Source organism: Echeneis naucrates, chromosome 8 (assembly GCF_900963305.1).
Source record: "Echeneis naucrates chromosome 8, fEcheNa1.1, whole genome shotgun sequence".
NCBI lineage: Eukaryota > Metazoa > Chordata > Actinopteri > Carangiformes > Echeneidae > Echeneis > Echeneis naucrates.
In genome coordinates this window covers 10384469-10405943 of record NC_042518.1, presented here as the reverse complement: position 1 = coordinate 10405943, position 21475 = coordinate 10384469, and the positions used below count along the sequence as shown (strand labels likewise).

The window sequence follows — 21475 nt, the reverse complement described above, 5'->3', positions numbered from 1 at the left end:
AAAAGAGAAAACAATCGCACTGTCTCCTCTAACCCCCCTCCCTGCACCAAATGTACCAACACACAGAGTGTTCTGACACTGTTAATCAACTGAGTGGTGTGCTACCAATGCACCAATTCACCCTGGTCTGGGCACAGTGCCCACTGATTTCAAGCCGGCTCACTTTCTCAAGCTTTTCAAACAAGTACGTTTGAGATACTTTATTATTATTGTCTCTGTTAATATTATTTCACTACACATTGAGTGGTGTCATTCTAGTGTAGATTACATTTTCTGTAGACACCCTGAAATCTACCATAACAAGTGCGAAGAAAATCCACAGTGTGCATCTTGCGTTTCATTTCACCTGATTGTCAAACTTTATATGCGCTGTAAAAGAATATCAAGGTCACAGGTTTCGTATTTCATTTTGTTCTGGTCATCTCAACACTGGCCCAAGTGCATGGACAACATGTCCTTAACCAGTTGAGACACTCTCAAACCCAACGTTAGTCGGACATCACTAATCTTGCCAAAGACCCCTGCCCCTCTAAGAACAGACAAAACTGCCCTCTGACCTGAGCATGGGCCCTTCCACTGGACCTTCTTTCTGACCCCTCACCCATCTGTTTGTATGTCCCAGGGTTTACCGGCACCATGTGTCAGATCGACATAGATGAGTGCGCCAGCACACCCTGCCAGAATGGAGCGAAATGCTACGACCGACCCAATGGTTTTGAGTGCCGCTGTGCTGAAGGTAAGGGCTTCTGTAGCTAATAGCTGTCAATGGCCTGTCAATGGACAGCCACCGCATGGCTTAATAAGTCCTCTGAAGCAGACGAGCAGATGCGCCTTAACCACTTGATAGTTGTCTTTGGTCATTGTTAAGTGTTCAGTGTTTTGGGGGGTCAGCCATTTCTCTGGATGTCTGCTGGCAAAGCAGACTGACTTGAGGCCCCTAATCCCCCTCTTTCCCTCATTGGCTCTCAGGATCACGGGGTCACTGAGGACCAGCAGTGGCCAAGAAAGGAGCCTTGGTCATCACCTCGACATCTGTTCATCTGTTAAACCCCCACACGGCACCTTGTGCTGTATCTTAGCTTTCATTCCTTTACATGGATTCATGTCCATGTGTGATTATAGGGATACATATAGTGAACCACAGCGCAGTTGCATGTTTGAGCTGACTGTGTGTTTGTACTGATATTTAACACATTTGTTTGGACCGATGCCTATGGAGGAGCCTGCTTCATTGTTTCAGTGGCCAGCTGCTTGGTATTCCCTGTGTTTCTGGGCCCCTTCTGTTGAGTGAAGTGGCCCTGTTTGACGTGGCGCAGTCTATTGTTACCTCCGCCACTGAGAACAAAAGCAGGGCTGGGAGGCCTGTGTAAGGCTCCTCTTTACTGCTTTGCCCAACTCAGCATTGCACTGCACACAAACAACACAAACCCAGAAAAAGGAGGAGGAAAAAAAGAGAAACAGAGGAAGAGAAAATAACATAAATTGGGTAAAAGATCAAAATTTCAAAATAATAATAATAAAAAAACTTAAATGGAACTTGGAAAATTACAAGATTAATGTTTGCCCTAACATTCAGGATGGGACTGTGTGTTATTTTCTCAATACAGCACATGATATGAAGTTTTACAAATTCAATCAGGATACAGTTAACAGTTGATTTGCTGTCCTCATACTTCCTTATAGGCCATCATTTGATATTCAAAAAATATGCAACATTTAAACATATAAAATATAAATAAAAACATTTAAATATGAGTACATTAACACTAAATAAGGGTAAATTGATAAGTTAAATTAATTAAACCAAACTTCTTCTTTCCAGTTCAGCTGTCAGATACCACTGCAGAGATGAACTGATCAAGTGCATCTTAACACAGGGGCCCAGTGCTGCAATGTGGACTCTCCAGCTCTGTGGTCCACTTATTTGTCAACAGATACAGTTAGCTTCTGCAGCATTTTGAATGCTTTCCTTTGTTAAGATTTAGTCTGTACTTGTGAAAAGTACTGGTTGGACAGAGGTTGGCATTCTAACTCTGGCCCTGCAGGCAATGCTTGACTGCTCGAAGTGGCTATAGGTCAGTTGCGTTAAAATTGCTAATTGCATGAGTTATTTCTTTGCCTTGATCACTGGTTTGTGTAAAAAGGGGTTGGAGATGATTTCTATCATATTATTTATAGTTCTTTAGTCTCATGATTGTTTCCCCTGTCCTGTGCTGGGTTTTTTTTAATCATATTGTCTCACACAACTTACAACATCATAGCAACTATTTAAGTATTTTGCCCACATTTTACAAGAAAGCTTAAATATTGCCACACCCATGACTTCAATGCAAGTGGAGCATTTTGTGTGTGTGTGTGTGTGTGTGTGTGTGTGTGTGTGTGTGTGTGTGTGTGTGTGTGTGTGTGTGTGTGTGTGGTGTGTGTGTGTGTGTGTGTGTGTGTGTGTGTGTGTGTGTGTGTGTGTGTGTGTGTGTGTGTGTGTGTGTGTGTGTGTGTGTTTCCTGCTGCTACCATCTTAAGAGAGTTGCTCCCAGGAGGCTGTTGTTTATAACAAAGGCAGGTGCGCCCTCTGCAGTTCAGAGTGTGGAATAGGTCATGTATGGCTGACACTGAAGGGCTGTTTTACTTCTCTGTTTTCTGAGGGGTATGACAAAGATACTAAGCAGCTGAACTTTGTTAAATTTTTCTTACATCTCTGTGTAATCATATTCAGGATTTCAATACATTTTCGGCACTTAACGTGAATGTCCGTGTATGCCTTTAGGTTATGAAGGAACACTCTGTGAGAGCAATATCAACAACTGTCAGCCTGACCCATGCCACCATGGTACATGCATTGATGGCATTGCGAGCTACACCTGTAACTGCGATGCTGGCTACACAGGCTATCGCTGTGAGAACCAGCTCAATGAGTGCCACAGCAACCCCTGTCAGAATGGAGGCAAGTGTGTGGACCTGGTCAACAAGTACATCTGCCAGTGCCAACATGGAACCTCAGGTAATGAGAAAAAACCTTTTCAATTCAAACCTTTAAATTTTATGTAGATTTATTTAATTACTAGGCTAAGTTGGCATATCACACATCAGAAGGTGTATATCATGACTCAAGTACACTTTCTGCTTATGGCTTAAAGTGTTAATAATATTTCCACAAAACTTTGTCAACACAGGCACGAACTGTGAGATAAACTTTGATGACTGTGCCAGTAACCCGTGTGACTATGGCATTTGCAAAGATGGCATCAATCGCTACGACTGTGTTTGCAAACCTGGCTTCACCGGTAACGTCCTCTGAAAATAAAAGCCTGAATATAAAATAATATAAATCAGTCCTGGTTAGGAGTGTTGACAAACTAACTCAGCGACCCACATCTCTACTCCCAGGTCCCAAATGCAATGTGGAGATAGATGAGTGTGCATCTAGCCCCTGCAGGAATGGGGGGACATGTGTAGATGAAGAGAACGGATTTCACTGCCAGTGCCCTGAGGGCTTCAAGCCCCCCTACTGTTACTCCCAGGTGGATGAGTGCGGCAGCAGCCCATGTGTCCATGGCTCATGCAGGGATGACATAAATGGGTATGAGCTGTTACAACTTATCTCGCAGTTCAATCTTGAAGGTGAAGTGAGCTGACTTTTGCACGTGTTTACTCTAATTTGCCTTTTCCAACACATCTACATTTTACAGTTATCGCTGTGACTGTGAGCCAGGGTGGGTGGGAAAGAACTGTGACCTGGACAGGAACGACTGCTTGCCGAGTCCCTGCCAAAATGCTGGCACATGCATCGACCAGCTCAACGGCTTCACTTGCAAGTGTCGCCAAGGCTTCAGAGGTGAGAGGAGGCAAAGTAGCACAACACACTGACCACCAGAGCTGTAAAGAGACTCCAGCAACAGAACCAAAGAGAGAATGATGTTTGCAGCGTATGTAGGGAGTGAAATTAGAACTTATAGCTATTACCCTTAGTGATATATTCATCGCGCTTTCATCAGTGTTAAAGTCAGTTCTGTTTTTAAATTTCTCCGCTGTGCCTCCAACAGGTAACCTCTGCCAGGTGAACATCAACGAATGTGCTTCCAGCCCCTGTCTGAACAAGGGCACCTGTGTCGATGGCGTGGCAAGTTTCACCTGTCTGTGTGAGCTTCCCTACAGTGGACCCACTTGTGCTGAGGTCCTCACGCCTTGCGCTCCTAACCCCTGTGCCAATCACGCCGTCTGCACCCACACGCCCGACTACCTGGGATACCAATGTAACTGCCAGCCAGGGTGGCAAGGTTAGCAAATAAACTACTTCTTATGTCAGCGTTTTCTCGTGTATTGTGAGATGACCTGTCTGGATGCTCAAGGAAAGTCTTTCTACTCTTACAATGTTGAGTCCAACCTCTTTTTCATTCCTCAGGTCAGCTGTGTAATGTAGATGTGAACGAATGCATCTCAAACCCTTGCAAGAACCGTGGGACTTGCACAAACACACTAGGAGGTTTTGTGTGCTCCTGCAGAGCTGGATATACTGGACTTACCTGCGAAACGGACATAAACGACTGTTCTCCAAGTCAGTAGCCATGAACACTTGCATGTCAAACTACTGTAATCTTCTGTTCATGTCAAATGCAATAAAAGGTCAATGCACGTTTACTGTTCTTGACCAAAACTGTGCTTTCCTTTTGATCCAACAGATCCATGCTTAAGTGGAGGCTCTTGCACAGATGGTATGAACTCGTTCCACTGTAGCTGCCTGCCGGGCTTCACTGGGCCCCGCTGTGCTTTAGAGATCAATGAATGCCAAAGTTCACCTTGCAAAAATGGAGGCACATGCACGGACTACGTCAACTCCTACACCTGCACCTGCAGGCCCGGCTTTACTGGCATTCACTGTGAAACTGACATCCTTGATTGTACTGAAAGGTGAGTTTATTTGTGCTTTTGTCCCGGAAATACCTCGTAATAAATTTGATCAAGGTGCTTTTGATTAAATGTATGTAACGGATAAATTAGAATGATACTTGAAGATGTGAATCCATATTTTTTTTCTAATGTTCACAGCTCTTGCTTCAATGGCGGGACGTGCACAGATAAAGTCAACGGTTATACCTGTACCTGCCGCCCAGGCTTCACTGGTTCACACTGTCAATATGAGGTCAATGAGTGTGACTCCCAGCCGTGCCTCAATGGGGGCATCTGTCAAGATGGGCTAGAGTCTTTCCGTTGCTCTTGCCCCAAGGGCTATACTGGCAACCGTTGCCAGGTACACACACACATTGTTTTGTTTTTTTTTTATCTTTTCTTTAATCAAGACTTTACTGCCTGTATAATTTTGGAATAATTATTGATGAAAATCTTTTTTTTTTAATCTACCCCTTGCCTATCCAGACGCCAGTGGACTGGTGCAGACGCTCATCTCCCTGCCAAAATGGAGGACGCTGTCGCCAGAAGGATGCATCCTTTGTCTGTGATTGCCCTAATGGCTGGTCTGGGCGTTACTGTGACATCCCCAGGGTCTCATGTGAGATGGCTGCTCGCCAGAGAGGTATTTTGATGTTCTATGTAACGTGACATTTGATCTATTGCTCTGTTTGTGTGTAATAATTAAACATGCATTTTCTCCAAAATCAGGGCTGCAGAAAGATGACCTCTGCCACCATGGCGGTCACTGTGTCAACACTGGGAATTCCCACTATTGTAAATGTCCTCCCGACTTCTACACTGGGAGCTACTGCGAAATCCAAGTGGACCACTGTGAGGACAAACCCTGTCGTAATGGCGCCACCTGCAGGGGATATGTGGGAGGGTACCAGTGTGATGTAAGTCTGTTGCCTGGTCACTGTCGGTATACAGGTGCTTTGACACAGTTCATGGAAATTATATGATTGTTACCTGTATGTCACTGCAGTGTATGCCAGGATACACAGGACAGAACTGCGAGATAGAGATCAACGAGTGTCAGTCTCATCCTTGTCAAAATGGAGGCACTTGCATTGATTTGGTGGGACACTACATCTGCTCCTGCCCCCCTGGCACATTGGGTATGCAAGCACTTGCAACAGAAATACATCTGTCACAAAAGAGAATTGACTGCCTCGAAAATCATGACTAATATTGTATCCCAATTGTGTACTTTTAAAGGTGTTCTGTGTGAGATCAATGAAGATGACTGTGCTCCATCTCCGAGGGCACGCAATGCTCCTCCTAAGTGCCTGAATAATGGCACCTGTGTGGATAGAGTGGGTGGACACCGTTGCAATTGCCCCCCTGGATTCACTGGAGAAAGATGTGAGGGAGACATAAATGAGTGTCTCTCTAACCCGTGCAATCCCTCCAACAGTCTTGATTGCATCCAATTGCCCAATGACTACCAGTGTGTCTGCAAACCTGGCTTCACAGGTGAGACAACTGCCTGCCTGCCTCCCACTAGTTGTGTCAAGCACTGTTCAAATTGTCAACCTTTAACATTGATGTGTTATTTGTAGGTCGGAGGTGTCAAAATAGGTTCAGTGTATGCGAGTCTCAGCCTTGTCAGAATGGAGGAGCCTGTTCTTTATCCAGCACTTCTGCACTGGGATACACTTGCACATGTCAGCTTGTAAGTGTGCATTCATTTGTAGTCTGTGCTCTACAGATTTTCTTGTTTGATGTATTGAAACTTCATAATTCAAGTGCATAAATGGTGTCCTTTAGGGTTATACCGGGCCCAATTGTGAAAGAAGCCTGTCTTGTCGGGAGCTGTCTTGCTACAACGGAGGTAGCTGTGCGCTTACCACAAGGGGGGCGCGTTGCTCCTGCCCTCCAGGTTACGGCGGGCCCCAGTGTCAGCATCGTAGTAATGAAGGCTGCTCCTCCCAGCCCTGTCGCAATGGAGGGTTGTGCACTGAAGAGACCAGCTTCCCGTACTTTCACTGCCAGTGTCCCAGCGGCTGGTCAGGAAGACGGTGTGAGGCGAGATCGCCCAACCCCCTACCGCCGTCATGCCCTCGAGCAGACTGTCACGGCAAAGCCAATGATGGTGTGTGCGACAAAGAGTGCAACACATTCCCCTGTCGCTGGGACGGTGGTGACTGCTCTCTGGCAGCGAACCCCTGGGCTAATTGTGCAGACTCTCACTGCTGGCGTGTCTTCAACAACAGCCATTGTGATGAGTCGTGCAACAACGCCGGATGCCTATATGACAACTTTGACTGCAAAAGCAAGGAGAAAGTCTGCAAGTAAGTTAATTCTTGCTTTTAACAGGATGTCCTTGTTTTTTTGGGCTAATTTAACCAAGAAATTTGAACCATCTGTTTGTGTCTTCTCCAGTCCAATTTATGAAACCTACTGCATTGACCACTATGCTGATGGGCGCTGTGACCAGGGCTGCAACACAGAAGAGTGTGGCTGGGATGGCTTGGATTGCGCAGGGAAGGTTCCAGAAGAACTTGCTGAGGGGGTTTTGGTTTTGGTTGTCCTACTGCCTCCAGAGGAGCTTCTCCGCACCAGCACAGCTTTCCTGCAAAAACTGAGTGCTATCCTCCACACTTCACTGCGCTTCCGTCTTGACTCCAATGGAAAAGCCATGATTCTCCCCTACACCCGCAAAGAGGCACGCTTCAAGAGGGAGCTGCAGCCTCAGCATGAGGTTATCGGGTCAGTCAGGCATATATTCAACATAATAAGTAACATAAAAATCCTGCCTGCTGATTGTACATTACACTAATCACTCTCTGTTATTTCTTTAGCTCCAAAGTGTACCTGGAAATAGACAACCGCCTGTGCTTCCAGGACTCAGTGGACTGTTTCCCTAGTGCTGACAGCGCTGCAGAGTACCTGGGAGCCCTCTCAGCAGTGGAAATTCTCCGCTTCCCTTATCCCATCAAAGAAGCCCGTGGTGAGTAGGGATTCTTCAAGAGCACACTGAGAGGTCGCAAAACTAATAAGACACAACTAACTAACTGCTACTTGTCTTCACGCTACAGGTGAAAAGATCCCAACTACTGATTCTGTCCCTCAATGGATCAAGGTGTTGATGGTGGGTTTCGCTACGCTTTTCATCCTCATCATCCTTGTGATAGGCATGTTGATTGCTCGTAGAAAGAGAGAACACAGCACCCTCTGGTTCCCCGAGGGCTTCTTCCTGAAAAAGGAGCCCAGCAGCAACAAGAACCGCAGGGAACCTGTTGGCCAGGATGCTCTGGGAATGAAGTAAGTCATTTGTGAATAGCTTTGGAATTGTTACAGTATTTTTTTTTTTTTTTTTTTTTGGTCTACCATTGTTGAACATATTCTTCCATTAACAGACACATGCCTAAAACTGTGGAGGAATCTCTGCTAGGAGATCACAGTGACCAGTGGATGGATTCAGACTGCCCAGAGGCAAAAAGGCTAAAGGTCATAACCTCACATTTATGAATTGTCCTAAACAAACTAAATTTGTCTGTAAATGTGTTTGCATTTTAAGTAGCTAATGAAATTGGGTTTTCTCCTCTAATGCACTCAGGTTGAGGAGCCAAGTATGCTTTCAGACAGTGAAGATGCAGTGGACAGCAGACAGTGGACACAGCATCACCTGGCAGCTGCAGACATTCGTGTGCCTCCCACTATGGCCCTCACGCCACCTCAAGGAGAGTATGAAAGTGACTGCATGGACGTTAATGTCAGAGGCCCAGGTTAGTAGACGCATACATTTTTTCAGATAATTCAGTTATTAATTAAAATTAAGTAATTAATTATATATATATATATATATATATATATATATATAAACTCACCTGTTTCCTGATTCAATCGCCTATCAGATGGCTTTACACCTCTGATGCTGGCATCGTTCTGTGGAGGCGGCTTGGAGCCTGAGGTGACAGAAGAGGAAGAGAATGAAGAGTGTTCAGCCAACATCATCTCCGACCTGATCTACCAGGGCGCATCTCTTGCTGCCCAAACAGACCGTACTGGTGAGACAGCACTTCACCTGGCTGCCCGCTACGCCCGTGCTGATGCTGCCAAAAGGCTGCTTGATGCCGGGGCAGATGCCAACGCTCAGGACACCACAGGACGTACGCCGCTCCATGCTGCAGTGGCTGCAGACGCACAGGGTGTCTTCCAGGTAAACTCATTCTGCTTAATAACCAGACCAAGAATGGAAATGCTATAACTATTATTTTAGCTCCTATGTTTTAGAGATCAAAACTTTTGACACCTTTTTTGCCGTCCTCCATCCTAGATTCTGATCCGAAATCGGGCCACAGATCTGGACTCCCGTATGTATGATGGTTCCACCGCACTGATTCTTGCTGCACGGCTGGCAGTGGAGGGCATGGTGGAAGAGCTCATCACTTGTCATGCTGATGTCAATGCAGTGGATGAATTGGGTAAGTGTGTGTATTTTTTCACTCGGATGAATGTCCGGAGTGTGCTAATTTTCCTGTTCGGTGTTGAGTCCATAGATTTCTAATCTCATTGTTTTTCTATCTCTTTTAGGTAAATCAGCCTTACACTGGGCTGCTGCAGTTAATAATGTGGATGCAACGGTTGCCCTACTGAAGAATGGTGCAAACAAAGATATGCAAGACCTCAAGGTATGGCGTCAGAGATCGCAGATGTAAACCGTCAAACGTGACATGAGAGATTTATTTGTTTCTGACAGGCTCGGCTTTTTTACTTTTTAGGAGGAGACCCCGCTGTTCCTCGCAGCCCGAGAGGGCAGCTGTGAGGCTGTAAAGGTGCTGCTGGCTCACTTTGCCAACAGAGAGATCACAGACCACATGGACAGGTTGCCAAGAGACATTGCTCAGGAGCGTATGCACCACGACATTGTTCAGCTTCTCGATGAGTACAATACAGTACGAAGTCCCCAGGGCCACGCAGGGGCTGGACACCATCTCACAGGGGGACACACTCTGTCTCCTCTCATGTGCCCTCCTAGTGCCTTTTTGCCTAGTTTGAAGAACACCCCACAGGGCAAGAAGAATCGCCGGCCTGGGGCCAAGGGTTCTGGCCTGGGAAGCCAGCATGCTTCCAGTTTGAAGGATTCGGTCAAGGCTCGCAACAAGAAGCTGACCTTGGACATGCAGAGTGCCTTACTGGAAAGCTCAGTTACCTTGTCCCCAGTTGACTCACTGGACTCACCCCATGGGGGAGCTAGCAATGCTGGCTACATCACCAATCCCACTTCTCCTGTGGCGATGCAGTCGCCAGGGCTATTCCACTCCTCCATTTCTGTTCCAAACACCCCGATGGTACATACTGGCATGATGGAGGGAGGTGGCCCCTTTGCTGTTTCTCTGGCACAGCTCAATGACCTGGGAGCTGGAGGAATGTCCTTGCAGGGACGTGTCTCCATGGCTTCTGATGTCAACCACGGCTATGTGCTGAGTTCAGGCCAGATGGGGATTAACATGGGCATGGTCAGTCCTGTCAGCGTGCCCTTTGACTGGCACAACCGAATGCCCTCCTCCCAGTGCGGTCAGCAGGTGGTGAATCTTGTGCAAAGCAGCCAGGCAGGCATGCACCCCCAGAGCCCAGCCATGCAGCAGCAGAGCATGCTGATGCACCAACAACAGATGTTCCGTAATCCTATGCTGCAGCCCACGCCTGTGACCTCCACTCCCACCATCAGCCCTGTCAAACTGCCCTCCATCGCTGAGCAACAACAACAACAACAACAACAGCAGCAGCAGCAGCAACAACAACAACAACAGCAGCAGCAGCAGCTGATCAACCACACCATCAGCAACCAGCAGAGCATGGCTCGCATGGGCACCTCCACCCCACCGACTCCCCAGACCTCACAACCTCCTCCATCCTTCTTCCAGCAGCAGCAAATGCCACAGCAGTCTTCTCAGCCCCAGCCTCCTGCTCAGCCTCCTCAGGCGGCTACACCGGCAGCCCAGCCCTCTCAGGCGCTGCCCTCCCAGCCAAGTAGCAGCACCACAGGAACGGAGGATTACCCAACCCCTCCCTCCCAGCACAGCTACTCATCCGCACTAGATGCCACGCCCAAGCATTACCTCCATTTGCCCAGTGAGCATCCTTATCTCACCCCCTCCCCAGAGTCTCCTGAGCCCTGGTCCAGCCCTTCTCCTCACTGCGTCTCTGATTGGTCAGATTCCACACCCAGCCCAGCAGTTGCTGGGTCTTCCCAGACCCAAATTACTCAAATCCAAGAGGCCAATGGCAAGATGCAGGTGTTTGCATGAAAATCCTATGGCCTCTATTTGAATAGTGACCTGGGGTAAAAGAATATGTGAACTGGCTCTTGGGCCTGTCTTTGTTTATACGTGTCAACCTGTTTCCAAGATTTTCATTGGATTTGGATTGACTATGTTTATCACGAGGACCGTCTGCTAGTGATTTTTGCAGAGAAAAAGTAAAGGGAAATTTGTGTTGTCTGGAAAAAAAAAAAAAAAGCAGACAATTTAATGAAGTAATTCTGTCACAGATGGACTTGTTTTTTATTATAAAAAAAAAAGTATATGAAGAAAACCAAGTCTTTCATTTCAAAGACTTAGGGATGCTCTCCTTAAAACTAACAAACATTTAAAAAGTAGATAAGTGAAAAAAGTAAAATGTTGAAGGGAATTCATTTATTTTTATTTATTGTTTTTATCTCTTTGAACTGCTTTTTTCTTTAGTTTTTTTGTCAGCCTCTTTGTCCCCCAGCTTCTCACACAATGTGCCACCCCCTCTGATATTATGCAGACTGCCTTTATTTCTGCTAAGCTAATTTGACAAGAAAGAGAATATGATTCATCGTTCAAACCAGTTAACAGACTCTCAACTGATATTTATTCAGGTCAACAACAGCAGGTAAAGGCAATAAACTGATCCTAGCAAATGCCTAATGAGAGTTGCTCCACAGTAGCGATGTGTTCTGATTTAATTGAATTGTGATATTTTCCATATGAGTATTATGAATAAGAATGTAGATGAGTGTCTCTGAAGCACTTCCAGTGGCCAGCTTCATAGGGCAAGTGTCTGTAAAATCCAACATTTAGCTGCAATGGGTATTTATAATCCACCAATGGCATTTATTCTATGGTAATTTTACTGATGATTTTTGAGCAGAGTACATTTTTGTTTTAATCCGTAGCTTCTCACTGACTTTACAGGACTCTTACCTCCAGGTCTACTGCCAGCCCTGAAGCCTTCCACTCGGAAGACTGTTTTCATTCACTTCAACAAACTGTTTCAAACAAACCGTTGTTTGCCTAAAATCAGCCTCTCACTGCCCTTTTTTAGTTGATGTATTATTTTCGTTGTTCCAGTTGTTTTATATTTTGTATATTTGTGGAAACCATGGATACTTTTTTTTTTTTTTTTTTTTAAAAACATCACTTCAGATGTACTAAGCTATGCTTGTCAGCTGCTATTTTATATCACTCTTCCCTGCAAACATTCCTACATTTTTGCCTGTCTTGTTGAGTCTGTTCTCTTCACCGGTATCCAGCACAGAGAACAACAACAATGGCAGACAGGTGGAAGTTGAATTCTTTTTTAGCCCACATTACGTCTGTTAGCTGGACTAAATGGAAACATTCCTTGACTATCTGGGGCAGTTGAGGTCTCACTGACGCTCTCGCCTTGTTTCTGGTAGTGTACGTTGTGGCCAAGTGGTCATTGTGAGGGTGTGGCTGCTGGGCTGTGACTGCTTAAGCCCTGTCACTCCTCAGGGAGGTATTTTTATGGCATGCAGTGGGACAGTTGCCCTGCATCTACAGTAGTTTCCAGTCGCAGAGGTCATGGAGTCGCATCTTAAGATGACTGTTAGAAGAGACTGAAGTAAAAAAAAAAAAAAAAAAACACAAAAAAAAAAAAAAACACTACTATGTAGTGCTGCGCCCTTAAACTTTTTTTTTTTTTTTTTTTTTTGCAATATTTTGAAATGACACTCCCAGTCATCCAACTAACACCTTGTGTAATGTCTGACCAAGTCTTTATCCTGACCCGAGTGTGTGGGACAGAGGTCGTTCTCACCGTATTATACTGTGGACATCTGAGAATGAAATCAATATATAACAGTAAAGTTTAAAAAAATGAAAAAAAATAAAAAAAGGAAACATCGTGTCATCAGAAATCAGAACTGAAATGATTAGGTCAGCATGCCCTAAAACAGCCCTTTACTGTGTCATAGACCGAGTTTATTCCACATTCATTGTTTTACTCTGTTCTCTGTAGACTCAGTCGCTGTGTTTGGACCTGTGGAACATGGTCACAGTCCAGTTCAAAGGTTACTATTAATTGTTTCTTTTTATTATTATTTTTATATATATCTGGTCAATTTCAATTTCCCTACCAGGTCGCACTAAGTGTTTTTGTACATTTCAAACTCCCAACTTCTGTTTGTAAATATGTTTGCTCTGGGTAGATCTTTGCTTGAGAAGTCTTATGTTTCTAAAATGATTATGTACTAAAAAGGACAAAAATAAAATGTACTTCATTTAGCATTATTTGAAGCTAAGGCTGTGACTGCTATTTTATTGGTCTTGTTTTATTAGAACAGTCATAGATATTTTCTATCATTATTAATTTCAATACTTGTTTAAATGTAGGTCAAAATCATTGTACATAAAACTTTTCCAGTTTTTCTTTCTACGGTCAAAAGTTGGAAGATAAGTTACTTATAATAAAAACTGTAGGGAACTACATTTCTGTGTGTCCTCGTGTTCAGTGATTGTTTCATGTTTTTAAAGGAGAACGGTGATGAATTCTGATCATAACTATAATAATGATGATGAACGACTCTGCATTCTTACTCATTCAGTCTAAACAGCCCTACAGTTGCTCTGAAATTGACTTAAGTTTAATAATACATTTTTTGATCTTGAAAAGTCCCAACAACTTTCTGTAATATAAGCTTCAAAATGTTAGCACTGTTTCAGTCTTGTATTACATTGAATCATATATGCAGGTGATGTCGACTGTATGTTTGTTATAAACCTGTAAGTTGGATAAGAAAACGGGGATAGCCTTATTTTTCAGCTGTGGCCAGTTGCTGCTTCACATGAAATCTTCATTACACTGCAGGACGATAACTTTTGGGTGGCTTTTATTTTTCCTAAAATGAACAGTCCAACATGTAATATTCACACTTGATGAGACCAGAAGAAAGGGTGTCTATGCCTGTGCATGTCAGGCTGATTAATACAGAACACATAAATAATTTTTAACTATTACTGTAGTTACTGTCTCACATAAATAAGACATGAAATAATCCAATCCAAGCTCCTTAGAATTAATCATACAAGTTATGTAAAGTAGACTACAATCAAAAGCTAAATGTTTAGAGACTTTCCTGCTTGATTGTCAGGTCTTTATTTCCTCCCTATCTCCTCTGAAGCATGCGCAGCACCCCGAGAGTAGCATTGAACACGCTGTCATGTTTAAAGATCATCTTATAAAAGGTGTCCAGTGGCAGGCGGCCGGTTGGGTCTGCATGTTTCAGTGTGGTCATGGGCATGTACAAGCGGTTGGTCTGGTGGCGCAGAGGGGGATCCTTGGCTGCGATCACTTCGACTGTTTGCTGAGTAATTAAGAGAAAAAAAACAAACAAACAAAAAAAAAACAATCAATACCAAAGTGTCGTCATTGGGCATTTTCAAAGACCTTTCCACTCGCTCTGTGACAGCACTTGCCTTGGCCACCTCCTCCGGGGTTTGGCCTAAGGAGGCAAAGACCTTTTTTGAGTATGGCAAGTAAACTTCTCGAAAGATTTTAGCAGTCTCCTCGTCAGTTCCTGAGAGATCCATCTTCTCGGCATCTTCATACACTTTCCTTTCAAACTCTGTCACCACTGGGCCAGGTTCCACAAGCGTTGTCCTTGTGACAGATACAACAGGACACATATAGAATGGCTGCTCCATTATAATTGACAAATTGGAAAAATCTAACTGAAGTGTAAGATTTTAGATGTACAGGGGCTGGATGAAGTTACTTAAATAAGTGTCATTTTAAGATATGTAATTACTTGATGTTAAATTTCATTGCTTGCACTGCCAGACTTTCACAAAATCCTTCAACAGCAAATTTGGAGGCAGAGTAGACATCATTGAACAGAAGCCCTGTGTAGGAGTATAAAAAATCTGTTAAGAACCTTTAAGATCTCTTTCAATTGAGAGCTTCTCCTGAGATTTCACTGCCAAGCGCACCTTGTATTCCCATAACGCTGCTCATCACCACAATATGGCCGTTTTTCCGTCGCTTCATGTCCGGCAGCACTTCTTTCACCAGCCGTGCCAGGCCAAAGAAATTTGTGTCAAAGAGCTCCTTCATGGCAGCGATACTCTGGCACTCCAGCGGTCCAATCATGCCGATGCCTGCATTGCTGACTACAGAAGCAGAATATCCCATGTCATCATACGGTACTGTATGGCTGAGGGCAAAGCTTAAATTCACTTGTCTTTGAGGATGAGATGGTTCAGACCAAGAATATCCACCCTTCTGTCTGGCAGGCTGTCGACACACTCTCTGATGGAGGCTTCACAGCAGGCGTCCAGCTGTTTGATTTCCAGGGTTTTGTTTAAGGAATCGCCAGCTGCTCTCTCCAAGGGCCCTCGTTTCCCGAGATCCCTCATTGTAGCAACCACTGTTTCAGATAAACGACAAAAACACTGGTGTCAGTACCTGTGGCTATTTCTCTTACCAACTGTGGGCCCATGTTTGTTATTTGGTTGAGGAGACTGAAAGGCTGACCTTTAAACCGTCTGAACTCATCTTTAGCCAGACGTGCAGCCACAGCCAAGCCAATGCCCGAGGAGCACCCAGTCACCAGCACCCTCCTGGCACCCATGGCCCTTTGACCTCACAGCTCGGGAGGATCTGGTGTGCCTATCTAAAAAAGCTTGTGAACAGCAAAAAGGAATTGAAGGACTATTCTTATGACAGCATGTGATCAGATCTCCTGTTTTAAGTCGATGTGCTGTAATCTGCCTTCTAGCTAAACCCCTCTCTCCTTAATGAGCAAATGCAGTTCTACTATTTAAAACTCTTCAGAGATCTCCATGGAAACTTGAATTTAGAATAAAAAAAAAAAATAAAAATGAATTATACGAATCTGCTCCAACATTTAATGGGTTCTTCCCTCACTCATGACCTTTGTCTCCATCAAGTCTACCCCAGAATAGCCCCTGCAAACATCTGTATACTAAATTAGTCAGACTTAATTTGGACATTTCTTACACATAAATAAGCACATTCATGAAGTCACGGGATGGCTGAAGCCAGTCACTGCCTGTGAGGCACCAGTGAGGTCAGTTTGGTATTTGGTCACTGCCTTGGTTTATGTATCCTGGAATGTTTTGCTGCTTTCAGCGGCTCCAGTTTTTGGCCCACGCAGGTTTTTCTTTCATACTTAAACCTTGAAATAACCACAACAAGTGTCCATGCATCATATCTCTGGCATGCACCAGTTGGTAGTGTAATAATCAGTCCAGACCAATGAATGTTTAGAAAAGTGTTCACGTGCAATTTGATATGCCACTGTGGCATCTAGCTACAACTCAAGCCATTCTTTGCTTCCTCCAGGGTGACACCAAACGTACAAACCACTGGGTAAGTTGACCTGCAACGATGTGTCCAATAATAAAGAACAAACCGAGGAGTTCAAATACATGCATGGTGTTACTGAACAGCAGTACAGTGTGTCCTGTTGATCTGTATGTTGGGACTAAATACCGTGACCTCCCCAGCAGGATGAGCGCACCACGGTCCAGTCCGGGCTCAGGGCTTTGCTTGCAGGTGGAGCAGCAGTCCTCAGGCCTGTACGGAGTCCTTCTCTGCGGCTGATTGAGGGAAACAGAGTGCACAACAAAGCTGCGGGCCAATAATCTGACCGGAAGGCGAAAAGCCGACCGGAGGGACCAGCCGCTCCGTAACGCCGGCGATTACCTAAATAGGTCAGTGAGGCCGCCCCGGACAGTGGGAGTTGTAGTTCTTTAGGTCACACCACGCCTACAAGCCTGGAGCCAATGACCCCGATGTTTTCACAGACACTTAAACAAGTACAAGTTCTGACGCATACTGTGAGCCAGTTTAACACTGGACGATCATACAACTGCTACTACTAATACTATAATAGCAACAAGGCCAATGTCTTTTGTCTGATAATGTCTTTTAAGAAATTATCAACTCTAAAATTAGTCTTTGTTCAAGTCTAAGCAGATACATCTGCATTAGATGCAATAAAACGATGTGAAAATTTTAAGTCATTCCTATTTTGGGTTTGGTTTCTTTAATTTGAAATTATGAACCAGAAGTGTTGATATATTACCGTGTTTGCCCCGATGTCATGAATATTTCCAGTGGAGAGAAGGCAGTTCATTTTTCTGTCCGCTCTTTGTTTTTGGTTTAAATGGTGAGACTCATGAGATTTTGAATAATGAGACTTAACAACAGACAGAAGTTTATATTTATATACTACATTCTAAAAACAAACAAATAAAAAGAAAATATTCTGATAAATTTATTTACTAATTAATTAATTCACAAACCTATTGTTGCTAATTCAGATGATTTATTTAGTTACACAGTTCCTGGGTTTGGCCACTACAGGGCAGCAAGGCCTCAGCTCAAGCGGCAGCTACACAGGATGTATTGGTTCAAAGAAGAATCGGAAAACAAACTTTCCTTCCTATTTGATTATGTCATATGCTGTTGGTGTATTTAATGATGACACCAATAACAAAAAATATGACAACCACCGTATTTGGATGTCACAGGCCACTTTATTCGTGGTTCTGATTATGTCGCCTATGACTTCTCCTCTTTCACAGTCAAACCCAGGGTTAGCTAAATGAGTTGATAGCCAGGCTGTCCGGGCAGTCAGTGTTTGGTTAAGTCAAACCAGCCAAGGGAAAGATGCTGTCAGTATTATGAACAAGCCTTTAGTGTGGTGCCTGAGGGAGACTGTCATACATCTCTCTATATTGTCCCCTTTTGTTGTCACCAGTAAAAAGAAAGAAATTTTTTAAGTCTCAGCTTATACTCAGGTTACAACATCCCTATTCAGCATTTGTCTGCAAAACAGCCATAATGGGTTCTTTTATGCAGCTTAAGTCAACATTGGGTTTTTGCGTGTGAGCTTCTTTTTCTTCAAGCCAATTACATTTATCGAGTGCAAAAGAAAAAATCTCATCTGGATAAAGGATAAAGCTTTTAAAAAGTATAAGACAAACTCATACGCACATATTAAAAGTAAGTTCCAATGAAATGTGATTAAAGCAATTATTAAATGAATAAAACCAAAAAGAAAAAAAAAACAAAACCTTGCCTAGCTGGGGCTGAACATAAAAGAGAAAAGATGGGTGTTAACCAGGTTTTTCATTCTTTCATTATGTATGGTTGTTTACAGAAATACTATAATCAAGGTGCATAAGCGCAGTGGAATTTGAAATTCAATAACTGAAACATGAGATGACTTATTTGAGGATCTACAAAAAGTACTACCTCCCACATGTTTCCTCTTTGAGACGCATAGAAACTGTAATTCTAACGGAATAAAAAGTAGGAAATTGTTGTTTCTTCTAATAATAGTTTGTCCATATAATCTTCATTCGTTAATGGAAAGTAATTCAAATTTGATCAGAATAAGAATGAGACAAATGGGGTAAATAAAGCACACAATGCATTCCTGCAAACCACTTCAAACAATCGCAATTGCATTTCAAGCAACAAAATGCAAATATTGAAAGTAAACCAAAGTGCACCCTGATTTTTGCTGAACTTTTGTCTCTTGGTTGAATGCACTTTCTTAAAATGGGGACAAACTCAAGGAGTTTGGTGTTTTGTAGATACAGAACAGAGTATCATGTTGTCTGTTCCAACAAAAGGTGTAACGTAAGTAAATTTTCTTCACGTGAATGTGAATGTAATTAGTCCCCACCACTGTCAGAGGCTCTTGTTTGTTTCAATACACTTGCAGAGTCTGGGTGGTCATTAGGGACATTCTGTACAATGCTGTTGTAAATAATATCACATGAGAACTGGGCGTTTCACTGATGTCCTGAGAGACACGAAACACTGAGTCACATCATGCGATGTCAGGCATCTATACTTCTTCACCTGTTTAAATTATTAGAATGGAGAGGTACTCTTAGTTATATTTGCAGTGATTTAAAAAAATTGTGATATTTAGATGAGTTTTTCGTCTTTTGGGGCCTTTTAACTTTGCCTAACATCCGTAAAAAAAAAAGTATCAGTTGTATTCAGGTGTATTCAATTGTAGAATTAACCACGAAATGCAGTTTCCAACTTATTTTCACAGAGTAAGATCATCTTAAGACAAGAGATGCCAGTAGTGGGAGAGGTTACACAACATTTAAAATGCACGCACCCTCAAACGTGCTTCAGTTTGTTTCATAAATCTTTCCAGCTGCTCTTGTTTCTGCTTTGTTTTCCCTTTCCAGTGTTTTGTGTTGTTCATCCAGGGCGTGGCCAGTTTTCCTTTCATAACTGCACTTGGGATAAATACTTGCTTTGGACCAGACTGGTAACATCCAGTTGTTCGAAGGCACGAAGCCCAACACTGTCACAATGTAAGTGTGATTGTATTCGTCTCAGATAGAAATGCATGAACTGGAATTCTGTGCACTCTTTTTCCTTGAATGAGCAAAGATGTCTTGTTAAATGCAAACACTGTGCGTGTGTGTCGCAGGATTTATCTTTCAGGGCTCGTTGGCTTTCTGCTGGTGCTGACAGCTGAGGCCAGGGTTGGGTAAGAAACATGTTGGCAGACAGAGAGAGAGAAAAAAGGATTTGCAAATTGTGGGTCAGTGCCTCGACAATTCAAATCTGAAAGGACTAAATTGATGGCTAAATTAGACCTGGTTGATCCGTACATGTCTCTTAATCTCAGCATCAGTAGCCCTTTCAAAGTAACCTCTCTCTAATTTCACAGGAACTCCTCTCAGCTGAGGTTCTGCACTGAGACAGAGCAATGTCTCCTGTTTGATCTGATCTGTCAGAATTCAGACTATCAGGTGAGTATATCTGAGCAAAGGGGAGAAGCCCCCTTTCACATTCCAGGTAGAAGAAATGCTTGAACTCAAACTCCGTCTGTTTGTTCCTGCACTCACAGGTCCGTTACTACGACTCTGTCAAATGGGTTTCCACCGATGAGACGTCCTTCTTCATGGAGTTTGCATCAATGAAAGCATTCAGACGACTCTTTGAATACATCTCCGGTGCCAACGACATGGGTGTGTCCTTCTATGTGTGTGTTTGTGTGTGTTTATGCTGTATTCCTAAAAGATTCTGTTAAAGTCAACATTTCTATCAAAAAAAAAAAAAAAAAACTTTTAGAACAAGAGACATACAAATCAAAGTGTAAGCACCGATTCTAAAAAAAAAAAAATCTTCAGCTGATGCAGATTAAAGAGTTACATTCTTAATGCTTGAGTAAAATCTAAAAAAAGGAAACAGCAGATCCTGCTTGCTGTGAATTTCTCGGCTTGCAGGGGGAAAGTATTTAAAACGCGTCTGCTGACCTCTGTCTGACCGTGTGGTGCAGCTAAAATAAAATATTCTCTGACACAATATTATAATTATTGTATTCAGTTGTGATCAGACGGCAGTTTAGCGGTTTTAGCGGATATTCCCGTCCGAACTCCTTTTATAAGCTTCTGAGTCTGCTGCGGATGTCTGTTTGTTTTCTCATGCATTTCACGTTTGTGGTGCTTCTAAATATGTTTCCCAAATCTACCCTTAGGAAAGAAAATTGAAATGACATCGCCTGTTATCGTGAGAGTGCCTGACAAGAGATTTTGGGAAATGGGCGTTTACACAATGAGTTTCTTGCTGCCAGCTGACTGTCAGGCAAACCCCCCCAAGCCCACTGATGCCAAGGTAAGCTCCTGCGGGATTCTGTGGGTTGTACCGCAGACTCTGGCAGGTAACGAAACTCCGCTGACTTGCAGGTGTACATCAACACCATGCCAAGCATGAAGGTGTACTCACAGAGCTACGGCGGCTGGATGACAACCTCAGCCGACAACGGCGCAGCCGGCAGCCTGTCCGCCGCCCTGGACCTGGTGGATGAGAAGTACAAAAAAGGCTTCCATTACGCAGTTGGATATAACAGGTAGCCAAACCACCGCCGTTTCCTCAGCGAAGATAAGCAAGATTAAAGTTATATTTTTTTTTTCTGCAATAAATATGTGTCTGTGTGTGTGTGTGCAGTCCCATGACCATCTTTAACAGGCACAACGAGGTGTGGTTCGTCGCTGCGGATGAGCCGGCCTGCGGAAAGTCCAGTTCCAGTGAGGAGATGAACTTTGCGCCTTTCTCCTGAACGCCCTGAGCTCTGTGCAGTGACGGCTTAAACGACCAGATATTGTACTTGGACTATTTCGTCACTGTTGCTTTAAATCAGAATGTGGCACGTAAGTAACTTTCCAGCGACGGCCCAGATTATCAACATTTCGAAGATCTGAGAACGCACTAACCTACTTGTGGTGATGGTTTTACATAAGATTGTTGCTTTTTGTTTGCATTAAATAAAATTACCCCTTTGCAGTGA

At 43.7% G+C, this 21475-nt stretch overlaps 3 protein-coding genes across 4 annotated transcripts in view; 2 read left to right on the top strand and 1 right to left on the bottom strand.

Annotated features, from left to right (window-relative positions):
- notch3 (notch receptor 3) overlaps positions 1 to 12785 on the top strand; it is a 28213-nt gene extending 15428 nt beyond the window's left edge. Inside the window, exons 10-33 of the mRNA XM_029508628.1 lie at positions 623 to 736; positions 2765 to 2998; positions 3171 to 3281; positions 3385 to 3577; positions 3687 to 3832; positions 4041 to 4274; positions 4400 to 4552; positions 4677 to 4905; positions 5044 to 5245; positions 5371 to 5527; positions 5614 to 5801; positions 5891 to 6023; positions 6124 to 6381; positions 6468 to 6580; positions 6676 to 7199; positions 7291 to 7617; positions 7710 to 7858; positions 7947 to 8172; positions 8268 to 8358; positions 8468 to 8636; positions 8766 to 9070; positions 9188 to 9335; positions 9445 to 9542; positions 9633 to 12785. Coding sequence (XP_029364488.1) covers positions 623 to 736; positions 2765 to 2998; positions 3171 to 3281; positions 3385 to 3577; positions 3687 to 3832; positions 4041 to 4274; positions 4400 to 4552; positions 4677 to 4905; positions 5044 to 5245; positions 5371 to 5527; positions 5614 to 5801; positions 5891 to 6023; positions 6124 to 6381; positions 6468 to 6580; positions 6676 to 7199; positions 7291 to 7617; positions 7710 to 7858; positions 7947 to 8172; positions 8268 to 8358; positions 8468 to 8636; positions 8766 to 9070; positions 9188 to 9335; positions 9445 to 9542; positions 9633 to 11162 — 6032 coding nt within the window. The 3' untranslated portion in view covers positions 11163 to 12785. The remainder of the gene's footprint in view (positions 1 to 622; positions 737 to 2764; positions 2999 to 3170; positions 3282 to 3384; positions 3578 to 3686; positions 3833 to 4040; positions 4275 to 4399; positions 4553 to 4676; positions 4906 to 5043; positions 5246 to 5370; positions 5528 to 5613; positions 5802 to 5890; positions 6024 to 6123; positions 6382 to 6467; positions 6581 to 6675; positions 7200 to 7290; positions 7618 to 7709; positions 7859 to 7946; positions 8173 to 8267; positions 8359 to 8467; positions 8637 to 8765; positions 9071 to 9187; positions 9336 to 9444; positions 9543 to 9632) is intronic.
- Positions 12786 to 13806: 1021 nt separating this feature from the next.
- On the bottom strand, positions 13807 to 17315 carry LOC115047635 (retinol dehydrogenase 8). 2 transcript variants are annotated; one of them, XM_029508708.1, is made up of 7 exons: positions 16664 to 17315; positions 15655 to 15802; positions 15386 to 15547; positions 15111 to 15290; positions 14930 to 15023; positions 14598 to 14781; positions 13807 to 14485 (listed from the first exon to the last, which is right to left on the bottom strand). In XM_029508708.1, exons 2-7 carry the CDS (start codon positions 15749 to 15751, stop codon positions 14288 to 14290), a joined length of 915 nt encoding a protein of 304 aa, XP_029364568.1. In that variant the 5' UTR covers positions 15752 to 15802; positions 16664 to 17315; the 3' UTR covers positions 13807 to 14287. The 2 variants fall into 2 exon arrangements, with proteins under 2 accessions (XP_029364568.1, XP_029364567.1); XM_029508707.1 differs by having other exon boundaries at positions 13808 to 14485; positions 16636 to 17315.
- Positions 17316 to 19368: 2053 nt separating this feature from the next.
- On the top strand, positions 19369 to 21475 carry soul5 (heme-binding protein soul5). Its single transcript, XM_029508714.1, has 7 exons — positions 19369 to 19493; positions 19613 to 19672; positions 19856 to 19937; positions 20036 to 20156; positions 20666 to 20802; positions 20874 to 21037; positions 21136 to 21475. Coding segments are annotated over exons 1-7 (678 nt in total). The 5' UTR covers positions 19369 to 19491; the 3' UTR covers positions 21248 to 21475.